The 18300-nt window shown below is 47.1% G+C and overlaps 3 protein-coding genes across 4 annotated transcripts; all 3 read left to right on the top strand.

Moving 5' to 3' along the window:
• The first annotated feature begins 402 nt into the window (after positions 1–402).
• Positions 403–1013, top strand: LOC103625909 (uncharacterized). Its single transcript, NM_001149428.2, has one exon. It carries the CDS (start codon positions 523–525, stop codon positions 835–837), a length of 315 nt encoding a protein of 104 aa, NP_001142900.2. The 5' UTR covers positions 403–522; the 3' UTR covers positions 838–1013.
• A 1530-nt stretch (positions 1014–2543) lies between these two features.
• On the top strand, positions 2544–3353 carry LOC100284007 (50S ribosomal protein L12-2). The gene has a single exon (NM_001156905.2). The coding sequence runs from the start codon at positions 2585–2587 to the stop codon at positions 3086–3088; it is 504 nt and encodes a 167-aa protein (NP_001150377.2). The 5' UTR covers positions 2544–2584; the 3' UTR covers positions 3089–3353.
• Positions 3354–5613: 2260 nt separating this feature from the next.
• Positions 5614–10719, top strand: LOC100281895 (GATA transcription factor 25). 2 transcript variants are annotated; one of them, XM_008645420.4, is made up of 8 exons: positions 5614–6114; positions 7508–7588; positions 7658–7773; positions 8731–8847; positions 8966–9071; positions 9280–9348; positions 9432–9505; positions 10311–10719. In XM_008645420.4, exons 1-8 carry the CDS (start codon positions 5917–5919, stop codon positions 10378–10380), a joined length of 831 nt encoding a protein of 276 aa, XP_008643642.1. In that variant the 5' UTR covers positions 5614–5916; the 3' UTR covers positions 10381–10719.
• Positions 10720–18300: the final 7581 nt, after the last annotated feature.

The following is an 18300-nucleotide window of genomic DNA, read 5'->3' as shown; positions in this document are numbered from 1 at the left end:
GACGAAACGCCCCCCCCCCCCCCCCCCCCCCCCCCCCCCCCACACCCACACACACCCAAATCCCGGATATCTGCAGTCCACTCCGGCTCTCGATCGAGTGCGTTGCGACCTGCGAGCACGCTTCCTCGGTCGTTTTTTACGTGGACAAGGCTACTACGCATATGCGCTGCGCGACCCAACCGCGCCCGAAAAGCGAGGGCACGTTTTTGGTCAACTCCACAGGCCACGGCGCGCAACCAGCACGAAAGCCACGCGAAACACCACCCACCACCCGGTGTCCCGGTCGGCGCTGTCGCCCGCCCGTCGTCCACGCCCACACAAGTTTCCACGGCATGTGGCCTCGGACTCGGACTCCTCGGCCGAACCCCGCTATTTAACCAAGCGCCAAATCTTTTCCTCTTCCTCGTCAAAAAGCACAAGCAAAGCAACCAGAGCCAGCCACCACTACTCGCCTGCTCCGCTCGCGCATCCCATCCCAGCGGCGGCAGACAGAGAGCAGGGATCGGCGGGTCCGCCGTCGACATGGCTCGGTACGTGGAGATGCTGGACATGGGCGTGCGCATCGCGGCGAGGTTCCACTCGCACTGCCCGCAGACGGCGCGCATGTACTACAAGCCGCCGCAGACGCAGACGCAGACGCAGTCGCAGTCGTCGTCGTCCTCCTCGGCCGACGACTCCAAGGCCGCGACCGCGAGCTCCGCCCTCGACGCGCCGTCGGTCCGGCGGCCCTTCGCGCTCGCGGCGGCGGCGGCGGAGTTCCGCGCCGGCGACCGGTCGGGCCATCATCAGCTGCACGGCTTGGACACCGCGCTAGTCGTCGTGTACGAGGTCATGTGAGGGGTCGACGAGGGGAGGGGAACAAGAACGACCTTCTTGGCAAGCGCCGCAAGAAATTTGCTGCGAGATGTGTACTCTGTTCTTTGATTTGTACATAGCTGTGTCGGAAAGTTTTCGTCCAACACAGATGAACTGAGAAAACATTCATTCATTCAACATGTTGTTCTTCGGGATTTGGATGTGATTCGATCGAACATGCGACTTGGGAAGTAGGGGGGGGGGGGGGACTCAAGCTTGGGGATGGTTCAACGAAGGTCGATGGGCGCGTGTTTTGGGTGGAAAAAATCGCAAGACTGACTGGGTCTCGGGGATTCAGTGCGTTTAGAATCGTCGTCAGTAATACTGTACAACTTTACGGATCATTGCGTCAGTCAAACAGACGGGAAAAGGAAGAAGATGACTTGTTCGTCCCAAACAAGAGCAGGTGCAGGCGTGCAGCGCAGCAGAATCGTCTGTGAATTCATTTGGCATGGAGAGACCTAGGAGGAGAAACGAGCGAAAACAGATCCCGGCTTGCAGTTGCAGTACATGGCATGGCGCGTTCATCGAACTGTGTGTGATCTTGGCGTCTTGTGCAGCAGCAGTGGCTCAGTCAGCTGTGGTGTCACCAGTTGGGGTCATTCATGGAGTCCGTTTGTTGTGCATCGCGGGTGGCCGGAAGATCTGTACGCTTATGAGTTGCCCCGTTTGTTGGCTGCTTTGAATTTTTTTTTATAGCTGCAGTTACTCGGCGTGCTTGCGCTACGATCCACATCCACTGATCTGGAATCTTTCTATGAGCAAACGAAGCGGCGGGGAGGGGGAGGGGCCGGAGGTACACGCGGACTCGCGGAGACAGATCAAAGGAAAGCGACACGCCATTCCGTTTCTGCGATGATTTTTTTGCATCCTCACTCGCCGTCGCCGGCCGTCGAGGCGCCGAGTCGGTGAAAAGGGCAGGCAAACGAGCTCCGAAAAGGTCGCGCCGGAACCCTTCCGTCCACTCCGGCCGCCAGCCGAGAGTGCGTGCGTAGTGTGCCACTAGTCCACTACCGCGTGCCCCCACGCTGCCCCCTTCGTTTGTGGGCGTCCGGCGCGAACCGACGGGGTCAGAGCTAGCGGCTGCACGGGAACGGGAACGGTAGCCACACGCTCACGGCCCACCCCAGCCCAACCACAGCGTAAAAGGGCACGTCTTTTTTAGTCAACTCCCCGCCGCGGAAGACCAAGCCCGCACGAAGGAAAGGCACACCGCGCCCCGGTCACGCGCCCACGCCCACCCGTGCAGGTCGACTGCAAGGTTGAGGGTTCAGAACGATCATGATGGACAGCTCAATAACCTAGTTCGATATGGATGGAGACTAGCAGTAACATTTTACTCAACACATTCTGAATTGTGTTAGCTTCGATGATGCACGAAAGGGAGGGGAGGAGATGAACGACCAACATGGTTATTTCAGCACGTGTTTGGTTGCGAAACAGATCAGAGGAATGAGATGAGCCCTTGTTTAAAAGATGAAAAGCAATAGGTTCGTCCATTTACATTTATTTGTAAATTTTGAATTTCCTGCATAATTTAAGGTAGAACAAAGCTTGTTTTTTTGTGGTCTGTTATTTCACAAATCTTTTATTGTCTCCGCTTTCTTACCTAATATACGTAGTGTTATGGATCCGCCTTCTGTCTTCAAGTGACAAACTGAAACTGACCATGAAGCCATGAAACAGGCTCCGCTCCGGCCTGTAGCCGTGACCCCCCACGAAAACCCTAATGGCGTCCCGCCTCCTTCACCTCCGCCGCCTCATTACTCCTCCCTCCACCGTCCCCGCCGCTTCCTTCTCCACCGCCGTCAGCGCGACCCCGCGCGTCTCCGCGCTCGTCGACGAGATCTGCGGGCTCACCCTCCTCGAGGCCTCTTCCCTGGCCGATGCCCTGCGCGGCCGCCTCGGCGTCGACCAGTTGCCGCCACTAGCTATCCTCACGGGCGGCGGCGCACCGCTCGTCGGCGGCGGAGTAGGTCCCGGCGCGGCCGGCGAGGAGGCGAAGGCCAAGGAGGAGAAGATGGCGTTCGACGTGAAGCTGGAGGGGTTCGACGCCGCGGCGAAGCTCAAGATCATCAAGGAGCTGAGGGCGTTCACGAATCTGGGTCTGAAGGAGGCCAAGGATCTCGTGGAGAAGGCGCCCGCCGTGCTGAAGGCTGGAGTTCCCAAAGAGGAGGCGGAGAGTATCGCCGAGAAGATGCGGGCGCTCGGCGCCAAGATTGTTCTCGAGTGAACGACGAGAGCTGTGTATGCCCTCGTTTCTTGATTTGTTTCGTGTTTCTTGTATGAAAAAAAGAGAGAATTTTGGAACAAGGAGATAATAATTAGTAAATTTGACTAGAGATCTTTTCACTGCGAGTGCAAACACCAATTGAGCTTCGGTGAATACGAACTTAGACTTAGTGATCAACTTTCGAGTTCTATATCAATGCTTTTTATGAGATGTATGACATATAGCGAACTCTAGCATCAGAGTACCATCTTCTGCTGATTCTGTTTACCATCTTTTGCTGATTCTGTTTTTAAGGAGAGGATTGCAATTAGGTGGCTTTCACTTGTCGTTTTGTGGTTGTTGCAATCATTGTTATCTTTAGGTAAGGTTTTGCAAGCTAGGATACTTTGAAATGTGAAGTTGGTTTGCGCTCGGACAAAAACTGGTATTTGAGTGACTTGTTATCATTTTTGGCAATATTTTTTATCAAACAATGCAGGAGAGCTGTGCGCATTTCAACAAGTACACTTCTGCCCCTTCTGGCAATATCTGTTTGAATTATGAACTATTATTAAAGTTTTCATCTAAAGGGGAGTAGTCTGCAGAAATAGTTGTGTTCTAGAGTACTTTTATGTGCACAGCAATGTTTATAAAATTTTGAAATGTTTTAGCTGAAGTAGTTAAAGTCAAGTGTTCATATGAATGTAATGTACTAATGTTGTTATCTTGTAGTTGAAGTCCACATGCTCACAGTCATGCTAAATTGCTAAGATATTATGTTTCTTGGAAGTCTGTTCATTATGCTTGAATGAGTTCATTTCGATAATAGTTTCCGGCTGGCTACACTAGTTGTCATTTGAATCCAATTGGTGATACTATGTACTGAAGATATGTGTTACTTTTTTTTTTGCAGAATTTGATATGAATTTTTTGCAGAGTCAATGTTCTAGGTATAAAAATCAGGCATGCTTAGCATTTGATTAGGTTTGTATAACTTCAGCTTCAACGGTAATTTGTGGTTGGTTTAAAACAGTTAACTTGTGAATCCAATTGGTTGTTTTTGCAGAATTTTTACCAATGTTACCACCAATAATTGCTAAGGTATTTAAATTCTTATGTATACAGTTTGATATGGAGTTTCTGAAATAATTAGCTAGGTTCAGCATATAGATGGGTGCGAATGCCAAGGAGAGAGGAATATCTCCATTGGAGTGCATGGCCTGGCAGGCTGGCAGCGCAGGAGAAAATGGTAGTGAACTGATTGCATAGATTCTTTAAGAAAGTCATTTCTTCCCATCAAGATTTCAGAAATGCAAGTACTGCAGCATTGTGTAGAAAGTTGGAAGAAAATTAATCATGATTAACCTCTGGACCAAATGAAGGGAGACATTTCTCATATTGTTCTGCTAACTAAATCTCGAATGTGGCTATTAATATTGTCTGAATACGCAGTTCTTATCCTACATAAATTTGTGCAATTGTGCTCTTAGATCTCATTGTTGTACCATGCACATTGTAGGTTGTAGGATTTGACAAACCAAAGCAATCACCTTTGCATAATAGGCTCATATATTTCTGCTTTAGAGGTAAATATAAATCTTCTAACATGAGAATAGCTAGGATTGTAAATCTCAGCTTTTCTGTTTGTAATTTAGTTTGGAGAAGACAAGTGAAATATATTACCTCATTCTATTGTTAAAGAATTTGGTGTTGTTGAATAAGAAGAGTTATGCTCTCCGTTGCTTCATGTTGTAACATTTTGATGGCTCATGTAAATAATCATGATCAATCTCGATCTCGAAGCTATATAAAAGCTCTGTGGATGTTTTTTGTAACTTTGTTATACATTCCTGATCGGCTGCCCTTTTTTTGGACTGGCTGCAGCCTGCAGCAACCGTTTCTGATTCATTTTCAACTGTATTAAACTGGATGTTGAACTTTCTAGCAGAATTAACTCTGTTTTTTTTTGTACATTTTTAGTCCACTCTAGTCTCCGTGTTACTATTTTTGATGGTACTGCCTGTGTTTATATAAATTTAGCCTAGCAATGCTTGAATGTAACAAGTCACCGAATGATAGCCTCATATGTAACCACTGAATGAATGTTTATGACACATTTCGTTTACTTTTGCAAGGTGACTTGGGTTCAAGGTTCAACATAATTTCTCACAATTATGTAATAGGAAAAGGGACATGTCTTTTTGTTTCAGTTTTTTTATGATAAGCTTTTTTGAGAATCTAGTTCTAATAAGAATCTGATTGAGAGGACAATTTAAGTATCATGTAGATTATTTGTGGAGGAAGACGAAGGGATGAATAAGGTTTAAGATATAGAAAGTGACAAATTTCTACTATCATAACGATTTAGTCAATTCTAAGGTGTTCTAAGGTGACATGTAGGCTATAAAAGATGCCACGTCATATTTATGGTGATGCAGAAAGCCAGCTAAAAGTAAGCTACTCACGGACCTCGAGATAGATGGTTGGAGGAAGAGATGAGCTAAATGTTAAATGTACATCTTTTAACTCTAAGATAAATTGTGGGAGGAAGAGATGCGCTAAGTATTAAATGTACAGATGGTAACATAGAAAATCATTACACAATTAGACTTTTTAGTTGAAGATAAGACGGTATCATAAAACTGGCTGTGGGCTGTACAACCTTGCTTTAATGGAGATGCGTTGAAGGCGGAAAGCTGCAGAGTGGGACCAGCAAGCCGCGCCAGTGTACATGTCTTCACCGTCACACGTGCGCTCCTCTCGTCCATCCTCCACACGTGCGCTCAAACCGAGCTTGTCCACGGACCGCACCCTGTCTGCACGCATCTCCACCGTCCGATCCCCAGCCGATGGCGGCGGAGCCCGCGGCGGCCGACCACGATCTCCGGCCACCCCTGGCGGATGGCGCCGCTGCTGCCGGCGTGGGCGCCGCCTCCTTGGCGGCGGCGGCGGGCGCGGCAGAGGCGCTGATGAGCGCGACGTCGGAGCAGCTCACGCTGGTGTATCAGGGCGACGTCTACGTCTTCGACCCCGTCCCGCCCCAAAAGGTCGCGCCTCTTGCACCCCTGATAATTCCATTGGCCCCTCCCAAATTCTCTCCTTGGTTCCTATATGTTGCGATGGTCGTTAATAGTCTTGGCCGGAGATTAGCGTGCGCGGGGCGCCGGCTATGAATTAGCAAATATTGTTCTGCTTTTGCGGGGGCGCTCTGCTGTCGAGTTGCACATAATTAAATTCTGTCTTCATCGTTCTTGATTGAATTCTAAGGGGACTTGATTGCCAGCTATGGCTAAGTTAGTCGCAGTTTCTGCTTCGCTACTGTAAATTGACCATATTCCTTTGTTCCCTTGCTGAATTGCACCAAAGAATACGGGTGCTATATGATATGACTGTGCTTTTGGTATCCTGTAAGGGGCTGAACTAATGTTATTATGAATTGCTCTGTCCATTTTTCGATCAGTATGGATATACCGTTCTACTGTTCGAGTGGAATCGAGAATGCTTGATCGCTAGGTAGACACTTTTTTGTGCGTGTTGAGATGTTTTATAGTTGTGTCGGGGAAAAGTCGCGAGTTTGATGAACAGCGGAGTAGATATCTTCGTTCTTCAGCTAGGATTTTAACATATTTGTGTTTTTGTTATAGTTGCCAAATAAAGTTCCAATAGAAGCATGTATGTTCTTTTTTTCCGATGAGAAGTATAAATTCTTTGTTCCTTAAGTTTTATTAGTGTTTTAAACCCAAATATGAAAATTTGGAACTATGTTTCATCTTTGGTCCTGGACTAAGCTCACTCATATGATTTGCTTTTCTCATTGGCAAGTTGAGGATTATTTTTGTTCTAGCTATTAGGGAAGATTATTTGGAAAGATGGAAGCAACTAGATTAGGGAACTTCTGTGAGTAAGAAGTTGAGATGACTTGCCTGGATTGGTCAGAGTCATAGTCATAACTTTCAAAATGTTACTAGAGATCTAATCATGAAACAACATAAATATTTTGTCTTCACGGTTACAAGGTGATTTTGCCAGTCTTCCATTTGAACGTGTTTTTGAAATCTATTTGGTCTATTTTTCTTCAAAAAAAAATCTATTTGGTCTATCTCAATTCCTTATCTGCTTATTAGTGAGAATGCCTATAAATGCAATCATGAGCCCTAGTGATGTCGTTTGTAGTGAAAAGCTTCACTGGGATGTATGTCCTAAGATAAACCAAGACCAAAGTAAGCATGATGCGACCATACTGAAGGTTTTCAGGGTGACCATATGCCTATGTCATTATTGATTTGTTTGAGTGCATATGGTGATGAGATTGTTTCACTGACACGTGTATCCCAGGGCCACATGCGAGCCAGCGTGTCAGTGAGATATGGGAGTCACATGTGCAGAAACTCAACCTAGGGGAGCTGTATATCCTAAGTACTTTCTCTTGATCAGGTTCAGGCTGTTCTTTTGGTACTTGGAGGGTACGAGGTTCCGCCTGGTTTGGTAAACATGGCTGTTTCTTCAGCAAATGATGAGAAGGTATCCGCATACTTACTGCAGTGAGGATAGGTATTTCCAGCTTCTCCTAAAGCATTGTCTCATGTGCAGAATACAACTGTGGCTGCTAGAAGGGTTGCTTCCTTAATGAGATTCCGTGAGAAGAGAAAGGAAAGATGTTTCGATAAAAGGATTAGATACAGTGTGCGCAAGGAGGTTGCCCAAAAGTAAGTACAGAATAATGTCACTTCTATGTTTAGCAATGATATAATTATTCTTCGCATGGGCATAATGAATTTTTAAAGGCAATCTTGATTAACAGATTGTTTGCTGTCATTTGGAGGATTTGAGATATAAATAGTAAGAAGTCTGCATTTGTTAGTCTCCACATTAGATAAAATTATCAGCTTATTGCAGACTTGATTATGTTTGACTTTGACATTGCTTTACCACATTAATAGGATGTGCTGTAAGACCAGGATTTACTTAATTCTCTCCTTGTATCACTCTGTTTAAATAGGAATACACATGCCATATTCAGATTATTATCACTGTTATATCATATCCAATCTTAGGTCACCTTTTTATCTCGAATAGTTTCTCCAAGTACTAATGCCAGAAAAAAACTAAATAGGATAATAATCTGAATGTGCACCATGGATCTACCTATTTGGAGTACTTGTGCACTAAAGGTGTTATTCAAGGTTACCATAAGCGAAGTCAATGTTTAAAAGATTTATTTCAGTCAGATATAAAAATGAACGAGGACTTTCTTCTATGCCTTTTAGTCCACGATTTGTAAGAAGTATCATGTAAAGGCTTAGATGAACTCCGTGGAGAATGGAACAGATGATTTCTATTATTTCCATTTGTCAGAACTTTTCCAGAACTTATGTGCTTATTTGCATACCTACCTGGTTCAATCCAGTTACCTTTTTTTATATCAATCATGCTAGAAAAGGTGTTTTTTTCTTCTTTTCATCATACTGTTTACATTCTGTTGCAATAAACCCTGGCCAAACAATTGCTGCTCACCATCATTCACCACTGGGAATATTTCCCAGGTTTATTTACCGTAACCATTGCATAACCATATTTTGCATTCAAATGATCGCTACTCAGTGATGTTTTTGTTGTTTTTTTTTTTTGAATCTTGCATTGCACAATCTCAATAATACTTTCAGGATGAAACGGCGTAAAGGCCAATTTGCTGGGAGATCAGATTTTGGCGATGGTGCCTGTTCTTCTGCAGCTTGTGGCTCTCCAGCTAACGGCGAGGATGATCATTTTCGAGAAACCCAGTGAGTTAGTTGCCATGTGCCAACTATCACTTTGTGATTGTGTGTATGTGTTACATCAGTTTCATATGCAGAAAGTTGTTGCCTTCATGTATGGACTAATGTTGGCCTGTTTTGCTAGTTGCCAAAATTGTGGTATCAGCTCAAGGCTTACTCCAGCGATGCGTCGGGGCCCAGCTGGTCCGAGGTCCCTCTGCAATGCTTGTGGCTTAATGTGGGCAAATAAGGTACAACTTTCTCTATGCCAATCATCGCACCTCTTGTCCAGTTGTCCTGTTTGGCTGTTTGGTACCTTTTTCCTCATGTCAAATAAAAAGCATCATTCTTCTTAATTTGAAAAACTTCCCAATGAGATATTCTAATTGGTCAAAAAATGATCTGATTAAAGTGTGTCTATTAGCAACATTCCTACTAGTTAACCTTTGTTTTTTTCAGGGTACTCTACGAAGTCCTCTAAATGCACCCAAAATGACTCAGCAGCTTCTTGCCAATCCATGTAACATGGTGCGCTACATTTGTAATAGAAACTTGTTTATTTGAACGCCTTTTCTTGTAGCGAAGATTATCTGAACAGTACACTTGTGCAGGTAGATACTGATGACAAAAACTCAAATGTTCTTCCTGTGGAGCATAATCAAGCCACACCCAAAACTGACTCGATGTAAGCATGCTCTTTACTGTACGTGAAATCATTGTCTGGAAGCTGTGTCATGTACATGGTCGGATGTGCAAATCTGAACTTCGTGTTCTCTTGAGTTAAGCTCAAACTGGGAGGGACAAAGGCGCTGTTTGTTTACCCTCTAGATTATATAATCCAACTTAAATAAGTTGAGAGGCAAACATATAACTCAGATTATTAGGTGGATTATATAATCTAGATTCGTACAACAACAACAACAAAGCCTTTTTGTCCCAAGCACGTTGGGGTAGGCTAGAGATGAAACCCCGTATGAAAACTTCAGAGCTCAACCCCAAAGAAAAGAAAAGGGAAACAATGGCAAAAGAGAACCGAAAAACGACAAAACGGGGAAACACATAAAAAGAGATAAAACCCACAAGAAACAGCCAGATCTAAATGGGCACAAGAAAAGGTCAAACGATTAAGGAGGAAAAGCGAAACTATGAATCAAGGTTCTGGCACGTGAATTGCACACTTCCACCCCTTCCTATCCACGGCGAGCTCTTTATCAATATTCCACTCTTTATCAATAATCTAGATTCGTAGATTATGATAATTCATAAGCAGGTTATTAGGTGCTTCTATAATCCATAAGCTAGATTATAATAATCCTAGAAGGAAACAACAGGGCCAAAGTCTCATGACACAGTTTAGATGGATTTTTTTTCATCTGCTTTATCAGTGCATATAGCTGCCTAGGTAACTTCTATTTTTTACCCAAGAGGTCTCTCCAAAACTTTCTTTATAATGAAGTACACCAATCACTGAACCTTAATTTATTGGTCAGGATGCCAAAAGAGGAGCAGAAGCTGGACATACGCTTGCCCACCGAAGAAGATACGAAGGCAGTTTCATGACAAATGCTCAAACATGTATATAGATCGAGACAGGTTTCTGAGTTTAGGATGACATATAAATCAGTAAAACTAACAAAGGCAGCACAAAAAAAATTACATGCATTGTGTTGCCACATTTATCTCCGTACCCGATTCATATTGTATTGCTAACTGATGCAGTTCTTACTCCTTACCCTGTGTCAACCTGACCAGGTGACTTGGCAGGAACTCAAAATGTTTTCAAGAATACGACGCATTCTTGAGAAACGTTTTGTTTATTGTTGTAAAAACCACTTCAATAGTAATTTGCATCAACTTTGATGCAATTTATTTTATAGAAAAACATGTGATATTTTGGTATTTCCTCCGTTTATAAATATATGACACCGTTGATTTTTTTAAATAAACTTTGACCACTCGTTTTATTAAAAAAAACTTCAGTTATCGTTTATTTTGTTATGATTTGTTTATCACTTACGGTTGTTTGAGTGTGACTTGAAATTTTACTTCTTCAAATAAATATTTTGAATAAAACGAGTGATCAAAGTTTTAAAAAAATTGTCAACGGTGTCATATATTTGTGAATGGAGGTAGTATGTTTTAGTGGAATTATGGATTTATGGTTCAACAAGCTGATACGATATCTAAAATTTAAACAGGCAATTGGTAAATCGTTCAACATCATTTTCTTGTTGAGCTTTAGTACAAATAATGTGCCATTTATTACTTATTACTTGCATTGTCCACAAGCAAGAAGTATAACATCACTTATCTGACTTAAGTTTTATATGACACGTTTGAAGCAAAGTATCAGGACCAGGCAGGCTACCTCTACTTTCTACTTTCAAAATTATCGGTAATGCAGTTTGAAACATGCAACCTATAATGTGAATACATGATCAAGCACACAAGGCACAAGAAACTTGAAACTTGGTTACGAACTGATTAGAATAAATGCATTTGGTGTTCGGTAAGAAAGAATTTTTTAAAAGGTCTGTGTGAATGTCCAAGGAACAAAAATTGAAACGGACAATGTTCATGATCTGCAACATTGTTCGAGTCGAATACAACATGGAGATACAAGCAGAACCTCTTGACTGTTGTACGACATCTTATTGTAAAACTACAAAGAACTCCTATCATTGTTTCTGCCCGCAAATACCGTTTAGCCTTGTGAGACCTTTTCAGCTCATATGACCAATCCGTCACCAATTATTGAGTTCTTCAGTACGATAGTGATGCCAGATAGGATGTAGAAGCCTTTGGAGGTCCTATCAGCTTCCTCTACACCCTGTGAAATGTTACACCCAGTCGGATTTGTTTTAGTGTTGATACATTCTATGGAGAAGTACATATGCATTAGAAAAAGGAAAAGAGCTATGCTGGCAAAGTGGCAAATTACTTCAGAGTTGGAGATCATCACATTCTTCCCTATCCTCACATTCTTGTCTATGATACACTTTGTGCAGAGAGCAAAAGGGGAGATATTAGGATTGAATAGTAAAAGATGATGTCAAAGATGAAAAGATGAAGAGATACATTAGCCGCTAATTACAGAATACTGGAACAAATCTATGACGCTTTATACTTGTTTCTCTATGTTTGCACAATGAAACACTTCAGACAACAAAGGAAGAGATCTAACCTTGAGGTGCACATTGGAGCCTATCTAAGAACGAACTCCAACAACACTATATTTTACACTGCAGTTATCCAAGAAATATCCATGGAAAATGATTGAATCAGTGATTTGCACTGACACCAACGTGTTAGAAGGGGGCACATCAGCCAGATAGGCCTTCAAGGAATAGTAAATGGATGCCCCAAATGTCAAAATAAGGATAGCAAAGGCGGGGAAGCACAGTACTAATTAATTAATAAAAACGTGAAATAAATAATTTAATATAGTGCAAAAAAGGAAAACACAATGACCCATTTAGTGCAGACAGAGGGGATAAGACCTTACTATTGTTGACCATAGATGGTGGTAGGTTTCTTCGTGATGTGTATGTTGTTTTGTTAGCGTCGTAGAAGTTGAACCTTGTGTTAGACTATGTGTGTGTGAGTGTGTGTGGGCTGGCACCACTGTTGGGCTGCCGGCCCATTAGGGTTAGGGTTTCCTGCGTCTCTATATATTGTAGTCCACCTCTATGCAATACAGTCAGTTCCCAACATGGTATCAGATTAGGGTTTCTTTCCTCTCTACACCACAGCCGCCAGCCGACGCAGAGCTCCCAGCCACCGTTCAGCCGTCACTGGCTTCCGCACCGCCGCCCCGGGAGACTCATCCATCCCTCCCGGGGCGGCCCTTCTCCCCAGCCGGCCGCCGCCACCCCCCAGCCGGCGGCTCCCTTGGCCCTCCCCACCTCCTCTCCGATGGGCGCAGCCGTCGCGAGCGAGCACTGTGGCCGCCGCCGGGAACAGGCGTGCGGGCGCGAGCTGTCGCCTCACAGCCGCGGACGCGCAAGCGCCAGCACAGGCTCGCGGCCTCCGGCCAAGCGCGGCCCAGCGCGACCACGTCCAGGCTCGGCGGGCGCCAGATCCAACCCGCCGGCGCCGCCCAGGGCGCGGGTCCAGCTGCCGGGGTGGGCGCGAAGGCCGGGCTGGGCGCATAGGCCACCGCGGGCGTCGCCATCAGCGCCGCCGTGGCCCTGGGCCTCGCCGCCGCCGCCATGGCCGTGGATCTGGCCGCTGGCTTTCTTCCCCGTCGTCCGTCCATGGTGGCGCGGGTGCGCGTGGCCCCTTGCGCGGGCGCGGCCACGCCGGTCCTGGCGCGGGAAACGGCCCGACGCACCAGCCGCGCCGTCGTCAGCCCGCCTCCATCCCCATCCCCTTCTCCCGGCTCCCTTCTCAGCCGCCGTCCCGCGCCCGGACTCGGCGTCCGCGACCTTCCTGTGCGCCGCGGCCCCTGCGTGCAGCGCCCTCCCCGGCGTCCACGCGCAACGCCCTCCCTGGCCTTCCTGCGCGGCATGCGCGCCGCCGCCCCCACGCGCAGCGCCCCGCGGCCTTCCTGCGCGCCTCCGCTCCCACGCGCAGCCCCCCGGCCTTCCTGCGCGCCCTGCGCGTGCCGCCGTCCTCACCAGTGCCGGCCACCTCTTCCCCGGCATGGATACCCTGCGCTCCTCTCCCCTTGTGTCGGCATCTTTGCCCGTGTAGTCCCTTGTCATCGCGCTAGCCACGCAGCGCCTCCCACTTCGAGCTTCTCCCGTCGCCGGTGCCGTCAACACCCTTTGCCAGGTCCGGCGCAGGCCCCTGCCCGGCTGGAACCGCCCCGTCGCCCTCCCCTTCCTCGCCTTCGTTGGATCCGTCGCTGTCGCGGCCTTCCCGGCCGGATCCACGTTGCTGCGACTTTCTCGGCTCGATCCGCCGTCCCTTTGGCTGGATCGCGTCTCCCCGTCCGGATCCGTCGCTGCCGTGGCCTTCCCGGCCGGATCCGACATTCCCCTTCCTTTCTGTCGCGGGCGCGGACACCTTGACCAGCGCAGCCGCGTGCGCTGCTGTCGGTCTCCCTGGCGGGGCTCGTTGAGGCCCGGATGATCGAAGACGCAGAAAGGTCGGCCTGCTGGTGCCCTTTTGCTGTGTCGCCCTGCCGATCGTTGACGCTCGAACGTCGACCCCTCCCGAAGATCAGGCTTTTGCTGCGCGTCTTCCGACCGCGACCACCTCGACTTCGGCTACCTCGGCATCTAGGGGCTATTGTCTTCTTGGAGCACACACCGGTCTCTACTCTAGCCGCAACATTCGCACCATCACGACGCTGCGACTGCGGGGGGATTTCAACCCGTTGGCTCCTACCTTCGGCCTCTACTCCAGTCTCATCGTGTGTGGTGCCCCCGTTGCGACTGCGGGGGGATGTTAGACTATGTGTGTGTGAGTGTGTGTGGGCTGGCACCACTGTTGGGCTGCCGGCCCATTAGGATTAGGGTTTCCTGCGTCTCTATATATTGTAGTCCACCTCTATGCAATACAGTGAGTTCACATTCTTACACCTTGGAGGCTGCATAGTTTAACCATGTTGAGCAGAAGAGTTCAATGTTACACAATCGCCACAACACCACAAACATTCAAAAGAATAATAACGATAGAGCTAAGAACATGAATGAACAAGTGTGATAAAGGGCTTACTTTAATACTCCTTTTATAGGTAAACATAAAAAAAAACTTAAAGCAGAGCAGAGAGTTACTTGAAGAGTTTGCAATAAGCTAGTAACTATAAAACATATACCTGTTGAGCAAGAGCAATGTTTGCCTCAAATGAGGATGTAGTGGGTATTTGGTTTCTAATAACTATTTTTAGGCCTTCTATAAGGAAAATGGACCTCGGGCCATTTGGCTAATTGAGTTTTGGTGTTTGATGAACAACACAATCCGTAAACTAATAAGTTTTCTAGTGTTTGTAGTTCACAGGATGCGAAGAGAATTGGACCAAGGCAATGAGGATGCAACACCTCAAAAGAAGACATAAAAAGATGCATAGGAGTCCAATACTCAAGAACAAAGAAGCCCGAAGAAATCAGCGAAGAAATCCAAGAAGGGCTGTCAGCCAGCGCCTGGTGGCGCACCGGACATTGGTGTCCGGTGTGCACCGGACTGTCCGGTGAGGCACCGGACAGTCTGCGCAGAGAGGCCGCAGACAGGCGCTCTCTGGCTGTAGCACCGGACTGTCCGGTGTGCACCGGACTGTCCGGTGTGCCAATGGGCAGACGGCAACGGTCGGATCCAACGGTCGACTGCTACAGGCGCCAACGGTCGGCTGACGTGGCGTGCACCGGACATCTACTGTGCAGTGTCCGGTGGTGCACCGGACTGTCTGGTGCACCCGACGACAGAAAGCTGCTGCTTTCTGTCCAACGGCTAGTTTGGGGTGTGGAGGCTATAAATACCACCCCAACCGGACATTCTCTAGTGTGAGAGCCCAAGCAACATACTAAGGCATATAGTGCACATTTCCAAGAGCTCAAACACCCAAGTGCTTAATAGAATCACTCGGTGATTAGCGTAGGTGCTTTGCGAAGTGCTTAGGTTAGTTAGACCGCTTTAGCGCTTGCTCTAGGTGAACCCTAGATTGTTGAGTGAGTTTATATAAACCTCACATCCCCTCGGCTCTTGCGTGAGTCGTTGTAATTGTACCGAGTGGGGCGAGAGTCTTGCGAGACCGTGACAACCGCGTTTGTGTCACGGCCGCCACCGTGTACCGGAGGGAACGAGGCCCGCGGCGTTTCGGCCGGAAGCTCGATAGTGGAGACGGCGGGGAGCGTCCGAGAGGAGCCGGAAGCGGAGCACCACTTGCGCGTGGAGAAGGCCCGTGGCTCTCTACGAAGTTACTCGACCGTGGTGCTTGGCCCTCGCGTGGGCTTCCCTTTGCGTAGGGGCACCAACGAGGATTAGTCGGGACCTTGCGTGGTTCCGGATACCTCGGTAAAAATACCGGCGTCATCCACGAGAGTTTGCTTCTCTACTTAGCTCTTTACATTCCGCATTTATATTAAGCATTTAAGTTTCAATCTTGTAGTTATACTTATTTAGTGTAGATTGAAACTTAGCTTTTGCGGTAGAGATAGCAACACTTAGACAAAACCTAGTTTGCACATTCTAGTTTTGATTATTTGCATAGGTTTTGCTCTAGGGATTTAATTGTGGCCTAGTTTAGTAAAAGTTTTAGAAGTCCTAATTCCCCCCCCCCCTCTTAGGCGTCACCCGTTTCCTACAAGTGGTATCAAAGCCCGGTTTGGCTCATTTGAAACGCTTTAGCTTCACCGCTAAAAGAGCCGACACTTTTTAGAGGAAGGGATGGATACCCATAGGCCACCACACTTCGACGGCACTAACTTCCCATATTATAGTGCTAGAATGGCTTGTTACCTAGAGGCCGTTGATCTAGGTGTTTGGAGAGTCACTCGTGACGGGATGAAACCCCTCAAGAATCCCGAGAAACCCACCACGAGTGAAGAAAAAGAAATTCATTTAAATGCTAGAGCCAAAAATTGCTTGTATGAATCTCTTAGCATGGATATTTTCAATCAAGAATTTACCCTGAAAACTGCTAATGAGATTTGGCTAAAATTGCATGAGCTCCATGACGGCACATCCAATGTCCGTGAGCAAAAACATTGCCTAGTCTTAAATGAGTATAATTCTTTTGCTATGAAAGATGATGAGCTTGTTAGAGACATGTATTCTCGCTTGAATCTAATTATCAATGAGCTCAATTCTATTGGCATTAATAAGCTAGGTGATGCGGACATTGTGAGGAAGATTATCTCCCTGCTACCACAACAAAGATATGGGAGCATCATCACCATCCTTCACAACATGGAGGACTTAAGCAACATGACCCCGACCATTGTGATTGGGAAAATCGCGACCTTTGAGATGTCGTGAAAAATGAGTCGGGGAGAGGAGCCAACTTCCTCAAGACCATATGCTTTTGCATGTGATGAAAGGAAGGGCAAAAACAAGGCTCCCACTCCAAGTTCCTCAAGTGAAGAAGAGGAAGAAGAAGAAAGTGATGATGATGAAGATAATCAACCATGCACATCATCCTCCGAGGACGAAGAAACGATCCGACGCGTCGGAAAGGTAATGGGGATGATCCGCAAGATTAATCTAATGGGTGTGCCCCTGCAGGTCGAGGATCTTCTGATAGTCGCCTAGAGGGGGGTGAATAGGGCGAAACTGAAATTTACAAATATAAACACAACTACAAGCCGGGTTAGCGTTAGAAATATAAACGAGTCCGCGAGAGAGGGCGCAAAACAAATCACAAGCGAATAATGAAGTGAGACACACGGATTTGTTTTACCGAGGTTCGGTTCTCGCAAACCTACTCCCCGTTGAGGAGGCCACAAAGGCCGGGTCTCTTTCAACCCTTCCCTCTCTCAAACGGTCCCTCGGACCGAGTGAGCTTCTCTTCTCAAATCAAAGCCGGGAACAAAACTTCCCCGCAAGGGTCACCACACAATTGGTGCCTCTTGCCTTGATTACAATGGAGTCTTGATCACAAGAACAAGTGAGAAAGAAAAGAAGCAATCCAAGCGCAAGAGCTCGAAAGAACACAAGCAAATCACTCTCTCTAGTCACTATGGCGTATGTGGAATTTGGAGAGGATTTGATCTCTTTGGTGTGTCTAGAATTGAATGCTAGAGCTCTTGTAAGTGGTTGAGAAGTGGAAAACTTGGATGCAATGAATGGTGGGGTGGTTGGGGTATTTATAGCCCCAACCACCAAAAGTGGCCGTTGGGAGGCTGTCTGCTCGATGGCGCACCGGACAGTCCGGTGCACACCGGACAGTCCGGTGCCCCCTGCCACGTCATCACTGCCGTTGGATTCTGACCGTTGGGGCTTCTGACTTGTGGGCCCGCCTGGGTGTCCGGTGCACACCGGACAACTCCTGTTCATTGTCCGGTGCGCCGGAATGGGCGCGACTGCCATCTGCGCGCGCTGCGCGCGCATTTATTGCTCCGCAGAGAGCCGTTGGCGCAGAGATAGCCGTTGCTCCGGAGTCGCACCAGACAGTCCGGTGCACACCGGACAGTCCGGTGAATTATAGTGGACTAGCCGTTGGAGTTTCCCGAAGCTGGCGAGTTCCTGAGGCCGACCTCCCTTGACGCACCGGACACTGTCCGGTGTACACCGGACAGTCCGGTGAATTATAGCCGAGTCGCCTCTGAGAATTCCCGAAGGTGGCGAGTTTGAGTCTGAGTCCCCCTGGTGCACCGGACATGTCCGGTGGCACACCGGACAGTCCGGTGCGCCAGACCAGGGTTGCCTTCGGTTGCCCCTTTGCTCCTTTGTTGAATCCAAAACTTGGTCTTTTTATTGGCTGAGTGTGAACCTTTTACACCTGTATAATCTATACACTTGGGCAAACTAGTTAGTCCAATTATTTGTGTTGGGCAATTCAACCACCAAAATTATTTTAAGAACTAGGTGTAAGCCTAA

The sequence above is a fragment of the Zea mays genome, chromosome 5, assembly GCF_902167145.1.
Source record: "Zea mays cultivar B73 chromosome 5, Zm-B73-REFERENCE-NAM-5.0, whole genome shotgun sequence".
NCBI classification, from domain to species: domain Eukaryota; kingdom Viridiplantae; phylum Streptophyta; class Magnoliopsida; order Poales; family Poaceae; genus Zea; species Zea mays.
This window is presented reverse-complemented; position numbering and strand designations above follow the sequence as displayed.

Excerpts from the sequence above, each read along its gene's own strand:
- LOC100284007 (NM_001156905.2), top strand. The coding sequence starts at position 2,585 with ATGGCGTCCCGCCTCCTTCACCTCCGCCGCCTCATTACTCCTCCCTCC.
- LOC103625909 (NM_001149428.2), top strand. The coding sequence starts at position 523 with ATGGCTCGGTACGTGGAGATGCTGGACATGGGCGTGCGCATCGCGGCG.
- LOC100281895 (XM_008645420.4), top strand. The coding sequence starts at position 5,917 with ATGGCGGCGGAGCCCGCGGCGGCCGACCACGATCTCCGGCCACCCCTG. Across the intron at positions 6,115-7,507 it reads ACCCCGTCCCGCCCCAAAAG|GCTGTTCTTTTGGTACTTGG; the intron begins GTCGCGCCTCTT and ends GATCAGGTTCAG. Across the intron at positions 8,848-8,965 it reads GATCATTTTCGAGAAACCCA|TTGCCAAAATTGTGGTATCA; the intron begins GTGAGTTAGTTG and ends CTGTTTTGCTAG.